The sequence below is a fragment of the Peromyscus leucopus genome, chromosome 22 (assembly GCF_004664715.2).
Source record: "Peromyscus leucopus breed LL Stock chromosome 22, UCI_PerLeu_2.1, whole genome shotgun sequence".
Taxonomy (NCBI): Eukaryota; Metazoa; Chordata; class Mammalia; order Rodentia; family Cricetidae; genus Peromyscus; species Peromyscus leucopus.
The window spans coordinates 50,071,890-50,088,132 of NC_051081.1; the positions used below are offsets into that span (position 1 = coordinate 50,071,890).

At 49.4% G+C, this 16,243-nt stretch overlaps 2 protein-coding genes and 2 non-coding genes across 5 annotated transcripts in view; 1 reads left to right on the forward strand and 3 right to left on the reverse strand.

Moving 5' to 3' along the window:
* Cpsf3 (cleavage and polyadenylation specific factor 3) overlaps window positions 1-2,978 on the reverse strand; it is a 29,784-nt gene extending 26,806 nt beyond the window's left edge. The window contains 1 exon segment of the mRNA XM_028877707.2: window positions 2,759-2,978. Coding sequence (XP_028733540.1) covers window positions 2,759-2,808 — 50 coding nt within the window. The 5' untranslated portion in view covers window positions 2,809-2,978.
* LOC114698863 lies at window positions 931-1,061 on the reverse strand. Its single transcript, XR_003735424.1, has one exon. It is a non-coding gene; the product is annotated as a small nucleolar RNA SNORA21 (small nucleolar RNA).
* Window positions 1,245-1,350, reverse strand: LOC114698866. The gene has a single exon (XR_003735425.1). It is a non-coding gene; the product is annotated as a U6 spliceosomal RNA (small nuclear RNA).
* Window positions 2,979-3,127: 149 nt separating the features above from the next.
* Itgb1bp1 (integrin subunit beta 1 binding protein 1) lies at window positions 3,128-16,111 on the forward strand. 2 transcript variants are annotated; one of them, XM_028877710.2, is made up of 7 exons: window positions 3,128-3,215; window positions 8,571-8,674; window positions 10,048-10,126; window positions 11,686-11,819; window positions 14,065-14,157; window positions 14,600-14,749; window positions 15,173-16,111. In XM_028877710.2, exons 2-7 carry the CDS (start codon window positions 8,603-8,605, stop codon window positions 15,242-15,244), a joined length of 600 nt encoding a protein of 199 aa, XP_028733543.1. In that variant the 5' UTR covers window positions 3,128-3,215; window positions 8,571-8,602; the 3' UTR covers window positions 15,245-16,111. The 2 variants fall into 2 exon arrangements, with proteins under 2 accessions (XP_028733543.1, XP_037054064.1); XM_037198169.1 differs by lacking the exon at window positions 3,128-3,215 and adding an exon at window positions 6,528-6,616.
* Window positions 16,112-16,243: the final 132 nt, after the last annotated feature.

Here is a 16,243-nt window from a genome sequence, read left to right on the forward strand (position 1 = left end):
CTGCCAGCCTCAATCTGCCAGCCCACACCATGGCAGTGTAACGGACACACGATGGTATTTACTTATGGCGTCTTTCACATATCACAACGGCGCTCCATCCAGAGACATGGCTATCTTGTCCACTGCTGTACTGCTATGGGGTCTGAGACGTTTGCCAAACTCCCAAGTCAGAAGCCTTAGAAACGCTATGCTGAGTGAAGGACACCAAGCAGGAAGGGCTCGTATTGGGTGATTCTGTTTGTATGAAATGTCTCAAAAAGGCAAAGCCACAGGAAAGGAAAATGGGACTGATGGCTGCTGAGGGCTCGGGAGGGTGGGGAGACCTGAGCGTGATTCCCAATGGGCTTTTTAAAAAAGAGGCTAATGAAAATGTTCTCGAATTAGGCACCACAGTTGTAATAACGGTTATATAATTCCGCAAATACACTAAAAATCATTGAAGCGGACCATGATGGCACATCCTGTAATCCCAGCACCTGGGAGACTGAGGCAGGAGAACTGTCCTGAGTCTGTTCCAGGCCAGCGTGGGCTACACAGTGAAACCCCATGTCAATACAAAATACACCCCCCCCCACACACCCAAAGCACACACTGAACTGCACAACTGCACGGCTTTATAAGCTGGGTGGTGAGTTTCATCTCCACAGCCTCCCCACAACACCACAACCAAACTTCTTTCCCAGTGCACCGAGGAACTGTAATGTTCCCTCTGGGCTCCATGACTATCCCTTCGGATAACGTCTGAGCAGTTACAAAACCCTCCAGACTCCCCTTCTGAACTCCCGGGACCCAATTCTCCCCAGCCTACGCCCTCACCTTCCTGGCCACAAGCCCTCGTCACTCAGAACCGGACATGTGGATGACAGCCGGCCAGCTTCTTCACTCCAGCCACCGCTTTAGTCATCTACCACACTGCCGGTTCTGTTGTTTTCTTGTCACCACACTGACTGAAGCAAACAACACATGTTGCCACTTCACCCAAAAGTGATGCTTTTACTCTGTCCCTTATGGACGGCTCAGTGGGTCACTAGCAAAAGGCCACTGAGTGCTTTTAAAGGGTAGGGGAGTAGCCACATTTTTTTTTTTTTTTTTTTTTGGTTTTTTGAGACAGGGTTTCTCTGTGTAGTTTTGCGCCTTTCCTGGAACTCACTCCGTAGACCAGGCTGGCCTCGAACTCACAGAGATCCGCCTGGCTCTGCCTCCCGAGTGCTGGGATTAAAGGCGTGCGCCACCACCGCCCGGCTGAAATAAATGAACGCTCCACGAATTTGCGCGTCATCCTTGCGCAGGGGCCATGCTAATCGTCTCTGTATCGTCCAATTTTAGTCTATGTGCTGCCGAAGCCAGCACGGCCATTCCTAATGTAATCCCCACTGTGTTATACGATTGCTCCAAATCCCTCGTTGGCTGACGATAACTGGTGCGATACATACTCAAACTCTTCAGCTCTACACAAGGTCCTTCGTAAGGTGGGCCCTGACAGCCTGCCCCAAGTCATCTGCTATCTGTTAACCACAACCAGAGCGAATTGGCCATGAGTTGGGACCACCCTCATCTTCCCCTGGAACACTCTGGCTCCTACAGTGTCTTTAATTTCGATGAATCCTTTAACACGGCCGCACATCAATCACATTTCCAGGATGCATGAGATATCCTTGCCTCAGTCTGTTAGAAAGTCCCATTTCCAGGCTCCCTGACCCTCAGCACAATGCCTACCTGCACTCTTATAACAGAAGTCAAGTGAGCATGATTTACTGAACACTGCCCATGAGCTGTCCTCCTTACAAAAAGCTGTTTCCACCTGAGGAAGTGGGTTCAGGCAGGCTACTTCCCTATTAAATAGAAAAGATTGGGTTTCAGATCTGACTCCAAGGTAGCTGTCTCCTGTTTTTACAAACTCATCTCAGGCCTCTCCACTTTGTTCTACAATTTCATCAAAGGAGTGAAATCAGTGAACTCTTACTCCATGCCTGGTGAGGTATGTGATACTTGCTGAGTGTGTACAGGGAGGGGGACGGCAGAGTCACATGGGTGCCATCATTGGGCAGTGCTCAGTAAACCTTACTGAATGAATGGGTCATGGAGCTAATTTCTATCTTCTGAAAACCGTACACATTCATGCGGTGCTAGCTAGTATCTAAAACCGCGCCATCGTCATGTGTGTGTGTGTGTGTGTGTGTGTCTGTGTGTGTGAAACCGCTCATCTGTACCAATACATCCTTCACCTTTACATGCCTGAGGCAATTCTCTGCAAACATTCCAGGGCGCTGAAAGTCATTTCCACCAAAAACCCGCCTTCCACGCTCATGGAGCGCGGGATTTCTCTCCGTGACACCTCTGCTTTTTCCTCTGCAACTCCCTCCCGCCGTCTGCTAAGGTCTGAGCTCGGAGGCTCCACACTCAAGTACCCCGGCCATCAGAGCACGCGTGGGGTCCCGGAGATAATGAGACAGACGCAGTTCTCCCGTGCACGGTCCTCCTCTACCGGTTGGTTCCCCCGAGGCGGCCGTGACCTGACGTGCGAGATCCGGACTTGTGCTAATTGGCAACGCTCCCTTTAGGAAGGCGACCAGCGACCTGGATTTTTTTTTCTTTCTCCAACTCCGACATACCCTCCCCCGAGACTGAAGGCAAAGGGAAATGACAGGCAACCTAGCAGGCCCCGCGACCAACACTGTCCGAGCCTCCCCGAGGCGACCCCTCCGGGGTCTCACACATCCCGGGCGGGGGCTTCGCTCCCTCCCTACTCGTCCCTTACAGGGGTCGGATCAGCAGCTGGTCGCTCTCCTCCGCAGGGATCGCCGACATCCTGGCAGCCTCAGGAGCGGCGTGGACCCGGAACCCGCCGTCTCCCAACCGAAAGCCCGGCCACGGCGAACCAGGGAAGAGAAAACCGCCCGCCCCACGACCACCAGCACACGACTTCCGGCGTCCTAAAGCGCCCAGAAGGAAGCTCCTCCCTCCAACTTCCGGTCCGAGAACAAGGTTCCTCCGGTTCCCCGCGGCGCGGATTCGGAACTGGAGGCGCGGGGGGGGGGGCTGACGACTGCGCCTGCGCAGAACTGGGGCGTGGCCGAGAGGACCCGGGGGCCGGAGAACTGGCAAAGCTGGAGCTGGAGTGCGAACCGGAGTAGCCGCCGGGCCGCCGCTGCTTGGACCATCCTACACCCTGCCAGGCGCCCGAGGCCCGGGGACGCACGAACCCAGGCGGGGAGGTGAGAACCGGGCCGGGTGGCGCGGGGAGGTGGGGGTCCCCCGGAGCCCGCCATCTGCGGCCCCACGCCGGGAGGCGGAGGCACCGACTGAGTGCAAACCGGGGAAAGGAAGAGGAGCCTCGGTGCCCGGGCAGGGAGGGACCCGCGTTCCCGTGACAGGTCCACCGCCCGCCTCCCCGAGGACCAGGCTCAGCAAGGGCCCTGAGGCCTCCCTCCGACTGCTGCTGCACCCCGACCCTGGGGTCGGAGTTGGCTGTCTGCATCCTCACTTGTGCGAGGCTTGTGTGCAGAGAGAGAGCTTTGGAAGCCTGCTCTTGTCTGGGTCCCCAAGTTAACTTTGTGAGGTGGGACAAGTTACTGGATCTTTGCCTTGGCCGCCTCTAGGGAATGCAGCTGGGCGTTCCCACCGCTCCGGAGGCGCAGAGGAACCCGGGGGACCGGCTGCTCCTCATGGGCGGGAGTGAGGACTAGCGGTTTTTGGAGCGCCTGGCGCTGCATTGGGCGATGTTGGATGTTTTAGGACTAGTTGTGTTTGGGATTCCCAAGGCTGTTCTCAGAACCCTCCGCTAGCCTGTCTATCCACCGAGAACCACCCCAGCCCCGCCTTGGACTAGTTAGTTGAGAGAGCGAGAGTTTTCAATAGAAGATGGCATGTTTTAATGCTGTGATCTGATCAGCATTCAAGATGTGGGTCCTAGAAGTCCAAGGAAGGCTTTCTTAGAAGAGGCCTGAAATAAGTTCTGAGAGGCGAGTAGCTGGCAAGAGACATAAAATGAAGAGTTCTGTGGGAGGAGAGGTTGGAGCACAGCATAAGAGCACCCGGGGAGCATGGATAGACCCGCCGAGAACCAAGGCGGCTTTGCGTTCCCGGGAGATGAACTGAGGGTGTAGCAGGTGGTGGGTGGAGAACCTTGAGTGTCTTGCCAGAGGGATTTGACCTTTTAGTCCTAGTGTGGGGAACCAGTGAAGGCTTTCCAGCAGGCTAACAGTGGTCTCTGACCTGTGTTTGAAAGAAATCTTTGTCATCTTTTTGGCTAAACTCTGGGGGCGGATCTTAGAGCCACAAGCTCTGTAGGACAAGATCACTCATCCCAAGAGCTGGCTCAGTGGTTAAGAGAATGCTCTTGATGAGGATCCAAGTTCGATTCCAAGCACCCATGTTCAGTGGCTTAACACCAGTTTCAGGGAACCCTACTCCTACACACACAGATTTTTTTGTTTTGTTTTTCTTTTTGTTTCTAAGGTAAAGGCTTTTTAATCCACCAAGTATCTTCAGTGGATTTGTGGATTCCTTCAATGTGTCAAACTGTGTACTTGGGCATTTTCTACAGATTGAGGATTCATCACATTCACGATGAAAAGAATGCCATTAATCCGGCACAGGTGTGGGACTGGTGACAGTGCACTCTGGGATCCTGGTGCTTCATTGGATGTGGGGGCTGAAGAGCAATGAAGGATTGATGACTTTCTGGTCTCCTTCAGTGATGGCTTAATTGCCTGAGTAGGAGAGACGAGGGAGGAGCTCGTCTGGAGGGAGGGGGGGATGTTCAGCCTTTGACAGATTTGCATTTGATGAACCTGTGTAACATCCAGCTGGTGGACAGCATCCCCAGGCTCACTTTTATGCATGAATAATTTAGAATCAACGATAATTTGCTTATGTACCCGCATCCAGAATAGCAGTAGATACCAAAGACCAACCAGTTCTTTCCCCCTCGAGTTCCTGGATTCATGCCGGGAAGCAAGTCTGGAGACATTGCAAAGGCCTTAGTGATGTTCAAATCATTGCCAAGGGTTTGTGGGTATGCTTCAGGATTCTACTAACAGGAGAACCAGATTTTATTTATTTATAAGTAACTTTTAAAATTAATATAAAATAAGTATTTATTTATATATGTAATCATAACTCTACATCTAATGAGTTCTGCATCCTCAAATTCAAACAACCCCAGATAATCATTTACTTATATTTTGGTTGTTTATTTATTTATTTAGACATGGTTTCTCTCTGTAGCCCTGGCTCTCCTGGAACTCAATCTCTAGACCAGGCTGGCCTTGAACACAGAGAGCCTAGTGCTGGGATTAAAGGGGTGCCACCAAGGCCCTGTGGCAGATTTTTAAAGCTGCGTTGTGAAAAGAAGACCAACATTCCATTGTACCAAATAAGTGGAGCCTTTCCCCCTTATCATTATTTCCTAAATAACCCATCATAACAACTATTTCTGTAGTAGTTACATGAGATGCAAAACTGAGGTTCAGCTCAGCGGCGACTGCTTGCCTAGTTACACTAAATAATTTGGAATTGATTTAAAGTGTTTGGGAGGGTGTGTATGTAGATTATAGACATTCTGTGTGGTTATGGAACCAATCCTCTATAGATACCAAGAGGTCTGCACTAAAATATAATGTGCCCAAGGAAGTCATCAACCAGTACTTGAACTATCACTTCATGGTGCTGCGGGCTAACCTAGTTTGGCACAGGCCTGGGAACAGGGCTCTGCTGCCGTCTGTCCCTCACTGCAGGCGTCTTTGGGTGTGGAGTCATCCTTTGCAGCAGCTTCTGCACGACCTTTCACGCTCTTTGCGCCCACCCCAGGCGGTTAGTCCCATATCGGGCGTCCAGCGAGGGTCTGTAGAGCAGACATCTGGCCATGTCCTCGACTGCTCTGGAAACACCTCTATAGATGGTCAGCTTTGTCCTTGTGCCGTGAGTCCCCAGCACCTAGGTGCTTCCTGCCTGTCTTAGGGTTTCTATTACTGTGAAGAGACACCATGACCACAGCAACTCTTCTAAAGGAAAGCATGTAAATTAGGGTGACTCACTTACAGTTCCGAGGTTTAGTCCTTTATCATCATGAAGGGACATGGCAGCGTGCAGGCAGACAGAGTGCTGGAGAAGGAGCTGAGAGTCCTACATCTTGCAGGCAGGCAACAGGAAATGGTCTGTGACCCCGAGTGGTATCTTGAGCGTAGGAGACCTCAAAGCCCACCCCCACAGTGACACACTTCCTCCAACAAGGTCACACCTCTTAATGGTGCCACTCCCTGTGGGAGCCATTTTCTTTTCAACCACCACACTGCCTAACCAGGACTGAGTGAGTGAGTCAGCCCTTCTTGCTACAAATTAAGTGAGCGTCAAGAAGAGGACTGGGTGAGAGGCTTTCTACACGCTCAGGCTCGGGCTGCCATGGCACAGGCTGCCATGGCACAGGCTAGCAGGTGGGCTGAGAGTGGGTTCTACGAGAACCAGCAGGAGCTCCGGGCTTGTTTCCGGTCCTCTACCCACTACCCATGTTCCTTCCCCTGCTAGGTCCACTGCTCAGCCTGGAAGGGACGGGGCGCATCGGGAAGGGAAGCTCCTGTGCAGATCACTGTGTGTAGAACCTTGGAGAACACCACAAGTGAGTGTTCGGTTCCGGTGTAAGCATGATCAGTGTTGGGTAAAATGTGTCAGGATTGTCTTACTCAAAAATTCCGAGTTGAAAATTGGGTCAAGACTCCCTCATCTACAAAATGTAGACTGTACCCCACCTTCCTCTAAGCCCCTGCTTTTCCTTGCTGCAGGGAGATGAGGAGCTGACACCTAGGAGTGCTTTTCATGTCAGAGTTTTACCTCCAGGCTTTCTCTATGAACAGGAAAATGCATATTTCACCAGGCATGGGGTAGTCCTTGCCTGTCATCACAGCCCTTGGGAAGCTCAGACAAGAGCATCATGAGCTTATGTTTAGCCTGGGCTACATAGCCAGATTCTGTCTCAAGGGCTGGGGAAGAGTATGGTGATATTTTATTTGTACTGAAATGTGATTTTATTTGTATGTTAATAAATAAAGTTGCCTGGGGGTCAGAGCTAATAGCAAGCCATAGCAGAAGCTGGGCAATGGTGGCGCATGCCTTTAATCCCAGCACTTGGTAGGCAGAGCTAGGCAGATCTCTGTTCAAGGATTCAGCCAGCATGGAGACACATGCCTTTAATCTCAATACCAACCATAGAAGACCTGGAGGTCTGTACAGACAGGCACTGACGAGGAGGTCATGTGGTTGGGTTTACAACCAATGAGAAGGCAGAACAGAAAGTCTATAAAAAAAAACCAGATACACAGGAAGTAGCACTCTTGCTGAGGAGGACACCAGCGGCAGTGAAGGGTAAGGTTTTTAGCTCTTAGGTTTTGCTCTGACCTCTTGGCTTTTAACTCTGCAGTCGGCTCTGTGTTTAACAAGACGGTTTCATCTACAGAAGAGGGCATGCTGGTGCATGCCTGTAATCTCAGCATCTTAGAGGTAGAGGTGGGATCAGGAGTTTGGGGTCACCTTACGTCAGACATTGAGTTCAAGGCCAGCTTGACCTGAGAGACTCTGTCTCAAAATATTGGAGGTTGGGGTGCCAATGCTGGTGCACAGTCTTTATCTGGGGTGTGTAGATACTTTCAACTCTTAGCCTTACAACTCCACCAAGTGCCTGAGGTCACTGGATCTCAGGGTCTTGGTTATAATGTGTCACGCATTTTAGTCAAATCTTTAATCACCTGAAAGGTAAGGCATCTGGATCTTTGAGAACTGGGTGATTTGTGTGAGTTTGGGAAAAAGTACTTTTCACCTATCGATACAGACAGGGATTTTCGGTTTGTTCCTTCACTTTTTGTAAATATTTTAAAAGAATTATTTATTTTTATGTGTATTAATGGTTTACCTGCATGTGTGTTTGTGAGCCACATGTGTGTCTGGTGTCTACAGAGATGAGAAAAGGCATCAGATTCCCTGGAACTGGACTTTGGACTATTGTGAACTGCCATGTGGGTGCTGGGAACCTACAAGGTCCTCCATAAGAGCAACTGCTCTTAACCACTGAGCCAACTCTCCTGCCCTGGTTTTTTTTGTTTTGTTTTGTTTTTGTAAATTGTATGTATGTATATATGTAAGTATGTATGTGTTTGATGTGTATGTGTGTCTTTGTGTGTACACACCACAGGCATGCAGGTGCCATCAAAGAGCAGAAAAAAAGTACACTGGATCCTCTGGAGCTAGAACTGTAGGTGGTTGTGAGCTGCCCGCATCAGTGCTGGGAACAGAACTAAGGTTAGAGTCTAGAAAAGCAGCAGGCACTCTGAACGCTCCAGCCCTTCTGTAAAATCTTTTTTTTTTTTTTTTTTTTTTTTTTGGTTTTTCAAGACAGGGTTTCTCTCTGTAGCTTTGGAACCTGTCCTGGATCTCGCCCTGTAGACCAGGCTGGCCTCGAACTCACAGAGATCCGCCTGCCTCTGCCTCCCAAGGGCTGGGATTATCGGCGTGTGCCACCACCTCCCTGCTGATGCTGATTTCCTTGACAACACTGGACACACTTTTTCCTTGTCCTCCAGGGCATCTTCTCTGGATCAAGCTATGGTGAAAGATGTTTCGCAAAGGCAAGAAGCGGCACAGCAGCAGCAGTTCCCAGAGCAGTGAGGTCAGCACCAAGAGCAAGGTGAGAGAGCGCATGCGCGGGGTGGAACAGGAGCACTGAGGACAGAGCAAGGTGAGAGAGCGCATGCGCAGGGTGGGACAGGAGCACTAAAGACAGAGCAAGGTGAGAGAGCGCGCATGCGCGGGGTGGAACGGGAGCACAGGAGCACCGAGCAGTGAGGACGGCACTCCTAACCGGCTCGCACACAGTCCTGGCCATGCCAGATCCGAGTCTTCACCTTACCTGGCACTGTCTGTTTGCTCTGATTTTATTATTTTGATAATTTCCCGAAATTCTTAAATTCACTCAACTAAATGGGACTAAAGCTATGAGTGGTCTCATTGCATGCACTGATCTGAGCGACTGAGGTGCCTGTGTGTCTCCACACGTGTGGAGGAGGTCGGGGAGACAGCTGGAAGGAGTTGGTTCTAGGCGTCCGTCTCAGGGTTTCTATTGCTGTGAAGAGATACTGTGACCATGGCAACTCTTAGAAAGGAAAACATTTAACTGGGGCTGGCTTACAGTTCAGAGGTTCAGTCCACTATCATCATGGTGAAGCATGGCAACCTGCAGGCAGACGTGGTGCTGGAGAAGGAGCTCGAGTCTTGATCAGCAGGCCACAGGAAGTGAACTGCCTGCTGGATGTGGCTTGAGCATAGATGACCTCAAAGCCCGCCCCCAACAAGGCCACACCCACTCCAACAAGGCCACACCTACTCCAACAGGGCCACACCTACTCCAACAAGGCCACACCTACTCCAACAGGGCCACACCTACTCATAGTGCCACTCCCTAAAGGCCGAGCATATAACGGGGAGACTCGGTTCCTCTCAATGTCAGACAGGGATGTTGGTTGCTCAGTGGCTGGCTTTCTGCACAGGGTTGGTGTTTGTTTGTTTGTTTGTGTTTTGTTTTGTTTTTGTTTTTCGAGACAGGGTTTCTCTGTGTAGCTTTGCACCTTTCCTGGGACTCACTTGGTAGCCCACGCTGGCCTCTAACTCACAGAGATCCGCCTGGCTCTGCCTCCCAAGTGTTGGGATTAAATGCTTGCGCCACCACCACCCGGCTTCTGCACAGGACTTTTTTGCGGTTCCATGGAAAGAACAGGACAGCAGGGGGGGGGGTGGTCACAGAGGCTCCAAGTGTAAGGCCGAGTAAGGGAGGGGAGCTGACGGCCAAGCCTCAGACTGAAGATGCTGACATCAGGTGCATCCGGTGTCATGTGGTTGCAAGAGCAGTCACGTGTCACGTGGCTTCTGAAGTTTGCTGTGGAAAATGTCTTCAGCTGCCGTCAGCCTGCCTGCCGGAATAATCGACCAGATACTGTGTGTCAGCTCAGCTTCACCAGGAATTTGCATCAGAGAAGACATATGTCTTACTGTGTTTCTTCGCAGTCCGTGGATTCCAGCCTTGGTGGTCTCTCGCGATCCAGCACCGTCGCCAGCCTCGATACCGACTCCACCAAAAGCTCAGGTATGAGGGGCCCGGTGACCTGGTGACTGATCTTGTGTTTACTCTCGTGGTTTTGTGTGGCTGAGCAAGGTCTTCTATCTCGGTTTTCCTCCCTCTCTTCTGCCACTTCTGGGAAGTTCAGAAAGTTGGTGAGACGGGGAAAGTGTTATGGGGTGGGAGCTCTCCAAAGACACTTAGGCTAAGTGTCCTCGGTGGGTCTGAGGGCAAGCATTCGAGAGCATCCGTGCCAATGACTAAGTAGTTTCAGAGCAGCTTTTTAGTAGGTTGCGGGGACTGAATTATACTCGGGCTTAAATGTTTTTTGGGAACTGGACAAATGTGTGAGTGGTGAAGGGTTTAGGAACCATGAACCTCAAAGGCTGCCTCCAGATACCCTAGTTGAGATGACAGCAGACACACGGGAAACGAGGACGTGCGTCCCAGACATGTGCAGTTATACAACCACCTGAAACTGTAGCTCCTTAGAAATCAGGAGACTCCCCACTGATCTCTGTAAATAGCCGGTCATTGGAAATGCACTGCATTCATTTTCATTTTACCCAAAATAGTGTTGTCACATAAAATTTATCATCTTTACCTCCAGGTGTTAAAGGCTGGTTGCGCTGTACTTCCTTAGCATGGCAGGTGTCAGAAGTGGTTTGTGGGAGTTTCTGAACTGGCTAGATTTTGTTGCCATCTGATAAGGGACCTCTGACATTATCCTACATATACTTAAAAAAAAAAGAAGTTGGCATTTCTGATTGAATGATAGAACGGGTGTCCTCAATTATGAGATAAAGTAAAAGGGACCCAAAGCAGTAGTTATGTACGATAAAGGTACCATTCACTCTCTAGTTGGCTTTTACAATTTTGCTTACTTTGCAATGAAGGTTATCAGTATTCATTGGCCCATCATTGATGCTTTTATATATCTGGTGTAGTCAGTCAGTGAGGAAAAAGCTTAATAAAAATTTAAGTTCCTTCCTCCCTATTATATCTAGAAATCTTTCATTTAGAAACTTGTGACTAAGGAGCTGGGCGTGGAGCCAGGTAGGGCAGTGCCCACCTTTAACCCAGTGCTTAGAGGGAGGTGGATCTCTGAGTTTGATGCCAGCTTGGGCTGTATAGTAAGTTCCAGGCTAGCCAGAGCTAGATGGGAAGACCTTGCCTCAAAACCAGTAAAGAATAAAATAAAAAGCTAACGAGGAGTGTGCCTGTAATCCCAGCACTCTGAGAGGCTGGGACAGGCAGCTCTGGGCTTCTAAGCCATCCTGGTGAACAGAGTGAGAGTGTTTCCAAATGGAATGGACTGGGGGTGGCTGAGAGGTTAAGAGCACTGGCTGCTCTTGCAGAGGGGTGTCCTGGTTCGGTTCCCAGCACCCACACAGCAGCTTACAACTAACTGTGTGCAACTCCAAGTCCAGGGGATCCATCCCCCTTTCCTGGCCTTCTCAGGCATTGCATTACATTTGTACAGATGCAGGGAATACACCTGTACTTGTAAAATAAAAATAAATCTTTTAGAGAGAGAAAATGTTCCGTGAAGAAGGCACTGCCTTTCAAATCTGTTGTAATCTTAGGACAGAGCAACAGTTTAGACACGTGTGCCGAGTTTCGAATAAAGTATGTTGGTGCCATCGAGAAACTGGACCTGTCTCAGGGGAAGAGTCTCCAAGGACCACTGGACCTGATAAATTATATAGATGTCGCCCAGGTGAGTGGCAGAGCAAAACCTGGTTCCAGCTGAAACCTCTGGCTGTGATGGTGCTGAATGTCCAGCCTTGAAGGAAAATGTTCCCCTCGGGTCCACTGCAGGGTGCTCGCCATCTTTGGCTGAAGCCTAGATCTCATCCTGGGGCAGCTTTGAGTCATAGACTGTGTAAGGCGCCTGGAGATGGAGCCTCATAGGAGAAAAGTTTCTTTCTCCAGGCACAGAACTTTTTACTTTGTGGATTTGACTGGTCTCTTGGTTTACTGAAGAACTGACCGAGTTCACTGCTTAGATCATAGATTCTTCTGAAACAATCTGTCAGAGCCTTACTCTACTGAACTGGTTTCAGGGATTTAAAAACTCATGACATGGATCAAAAATACCTTTTGTTGTTGTTTGTTTTTTATCCAGACAGGGTTTCTCTGTGTAGCCCTGGTTGTCATGGAACTCTAGTTGAAGCTGGCCTTGAGCTCAAGAGATCCACCTGCCTGTGCCTCCTGAGTGCTGGGATTAAAGGTGTACATCACCACACCCAGGCTGTATCTTCTTTTTAATATTCCAATTTCAACAAGAATTAAGGTGAGGGGGTTTCAAAAATATACTCAGGTCAGGTCAGGTCAATTAAAAAAAAAAATCATTGTAGGGCTGGAGATGTAGCTTGGTGGTTATGAGCACTGGCTGCTCCTGCAGAGGACCCAGGTTCTGTTCCAGGACCCAGATGGAGCTCACAGCCAGCCACCTGTAGCTGCAGCTCCAGAGGAACAGCGCTCTCTTCCGGCTTCCTCCGGCGCTGCATGCTCATGGCACACATACATACATGCAGGCAAAACACCCATATACACTAAAAAAATATGTATCTTACAAAAATCTATATGGAGAAAAATTAAGATAATGCCATACTGTTTATAAAATAAAATTATAAGATCTATACATTTACCTTTACACTTCAGGAGGCAGAGACAGGTGGATCTCTGTAAGTTCAGGGCCATCATGGTTTATATAGCAAGAGCTCCAGAACAGCCAGAACAACGTAGAGAGAACCTAAAGTCTCTTAAGTCATGGAGACTGGGAGTATTAGGTATGACTCCTATCTTTATGGCCATAAAGGAAGTTACTTAAAAGGAAAATTAGTGAATCTAATTTGCATTTGGGCAGAACTTTTGGTAGAGATCGTTAGTTATCCCCAAATTTAGCTTGGAATATGGTCACTCAAAGTATAAGCGACAAATATGGTCATTCAAACAAAGTATAAGTGACAAAGTGTTATATGGAAAGACATTCAAAATTATATTAGCAGGTTCAAAATTGTATTAGCACTCCCTTCACCCTGTAGGAATGGCTGAATTACTCATCCACCACAGAGCTTTTGTTTGATAAAATGCCATTATTGACAGCGGCATTATTTTGAGTCTTAGGTATGTGAGAAGTGATTGGCAGGGTGTTACTAATGCTGGGAAGGCCAAGAACTGAAGCATCTGGCCATGGCTCCATTACTGTAATTCATCATTTCCCCCAAAACATTCACAATGCAGAGCACCCATTACCTGCCCGCAATATCTTTCTTGAGAGAAGACAAATTGGGCAGCATTCTTAGGTAGATGAGGCGGGCTGATTTGCCGGGGGTGGGGTATGATCAGTTAGTTATCCCCCTGTTCTGTTTGTGGACGGCTCAGACTGCTGATGGATGATTTGATGAGAGGATTCAACTCATCAACAGCCTGTCATCCCGAGCCCTGGTGTCTGTAGCTACCAAGATGGATCTCAGCAGTCAGACAGAAATCGACTGTGAAAAAGATGTTGCCTGCTCCCTGATCACTCCCTGTCCTGACATGAGATGAGCTTTGAGGATCTGTAAACCTAAACGGTGTAAATTTTGTTTTGCTTGTTTTGAGACAGGTACATAGTCCTGGAACTATAGACCAGGCTGGCCTCAAGCTCACGAGATCCTTCTGCCTGTGCTCCCGAGTGCTGGGACTAAAAGCTTGTGACACTCCTGGCTTCATAGTGTAAATATTTTAATGTCACTAAGATCTGTGGCTAGGATCTCCATTTGCCATTAGGGTTTACACCACAAAAGGACAGAACGGCACACTGGGAGTGGATGGGGTCTGAATTTGGGGGAAATATTTGTATAGACTGAACTCTAAAGGGTAGGAAGCTTCGATAGCCAGATACCAGAAGCAACTAATCAAACTTAAGATGATTGTGTCATTTTAATGCCTGTGATATGATTTATTTCCCTTTAAAGCAAGATGGAAAGCTGCCTTTTGTCCCCCTGGAGGAGGAGTTTATTCTGGGTGTTTCCAAGTACGGCATAAAAGTCTCAACCACGGATCAGCATGTAAGTGCTGCGCTCTGAGAAGTACATGCTGGGAAATGGGGACCCCAGCCTTTATGGGTACACTCGGACTTGGGTCTCCTGTGTCTGCCCACTCCTTAGGGTGAACAGGGGCCTCATTTGTATTTCGCGTGTGTGTGGCCCCCAGTGTGTTTCATGCAGGGACCCCATGTTTGTAAGTAGCTGTTGGCTGGCGTGGAGGACGGCAGAGATGAGGACAGCTGAGATGACCTTGCTCCTGGGTCTCTGGGTTTAAACAGGAGAGTGTTAACTAGGCATACCGGTGTCCCTTGGGCTGGGAAACTGTATTCTTTCCCCCAGACCCACGATCCTGCCCTTTCAAGACTCCTAACGTGTTCTGTGTGGGGAGCGTGTTTCCCGAGAACGGAGAAACCCTGGTAGCCATGTCCCAGCTTCCTGAAGAAGGTCTTGCGATTTCCCGCAGGGCGTTCTGCACAGGCATGCCCTGTATTTAATCATCCGGATGGTGTGCTATGACGACGGCCTGGGAGCCGGGAAGAGCTTGCTGGCCCTCAAGACCACAGATGCAAGCAATGAAGAGTACAGCCTGTGGGTTTACCAGTGTAACAGCCTGGTGAGTTAGCTCCGTGGCTTCCTGTTCAGGAGGTCAAAGGGTGGCCGTGACTCTCCCGCAGCTGTCCGAGGCCGAGGAAATGTTCTCCCAGAAGGAATACCCACCCGACAGGCTGGAAACTGCTCCCGCCGAGCAACACTGACCTGGGCCGGGTGGGTCACAGCTCCCTCCACTCCTGAGCTGCTGTTTTCTCAGGTTCAGGGCTTAGCAGCAGCCATTACTATCTGCCCGTCTCAGGAGAGCTTAAGGCGGGGCAGGTGCGGATGTGGAGATTCGGAGGGAAGCAATGTGAGGTGGTGGATAGTTGCCCAGAGAAGATGTATCAACTCTGTTCTATCTTTTTGTCTATTAGTTTCTTTTGAGCATCCTGTACAATGTGTTTTGGTCATATGTGCAACAATGTATCTCTTTCGTACAATGCAGGAGCAAGCCCAAGCAATCTGCAAGGTTTTATCCACAGCATTTGACTCTGTGTTGACGTCCGACAAGTCCTGAACTCTGCAGTCAAGTGGAAGCTGACCCTGAGAGCTCACCTGGTCCTCCATCTTTCAGCTTCCCATAGGCAGCAGTGAACTATTGGGAGGGTGTAATGCCCCGACCCAGTTTTCTAAAGAAAGTGTAATGTGTAAAATACCAGTCATCATTAAAAGGCGTCGTTAACAGTAGGTTAACTTCCAATAGATTACCTACTTTCTGAGCTAAAAAGAAACCTTGGGGCCGGACAGACGGCTTAGGAGTTAGGAGCACTTGAGTTCAATTCCAAGCACCCACATGGTAGCTCAAAACGGCCTGTAACTCCGGGTCCAGGAGAGCCGACTCCCCCTGCTGGCCTCCTCAGGTACCAGGCATACATGTGGTGTACATATGTACATGCAGCCACTCAGGCATACACATAATAAAATCTACAGATAAGAAAGAAACCTCTGTTGTCTTTTTAAAGTGCAAACAAGCTTAATACTCTTGTGTCACAGAAGTTCGCTCTGATTGAGACTTGCACCCTGTACCTTCACAGGGACTCGGGGTCACTTGCTGTCCCTGGTTAGGGACCGGCATAGGTTTGAACTGGGGAACCTCAATTCCACATGACCCTGGAGTGATGACAGCAGTGTCCAGATGAACAGCACCCTAACAGAAGGCCCTGTCTGTACAATTCCCAGCACACTCATGTTTATCTCAGTTGAGAGACTCTCAGAAGGACGTCTGCTGGCTTTTGCAAGTGGCTTTTAAAGGATCTCACGGTCCACGTCCTCTCTGCGGAGTGCCAGTAGCTAACACTTTAAAGATGAAAACCAAGGTCGGGCTGGAGAGATGGCTGAGTGGTTAAGAGCACTGGCTGTTCTTCCACAGGTCCTGAGTTCAATTCCCAACAACCACATGGTGGCTCACAGCCATCTGTCATGAGATCTGGCACCCTCTGGCCTGTGAGCATGCATGTAGGCAGAGCACTGTATACACAATAAATAAATCTTAAAAAAAAAAAAAAAAAAAGATGAA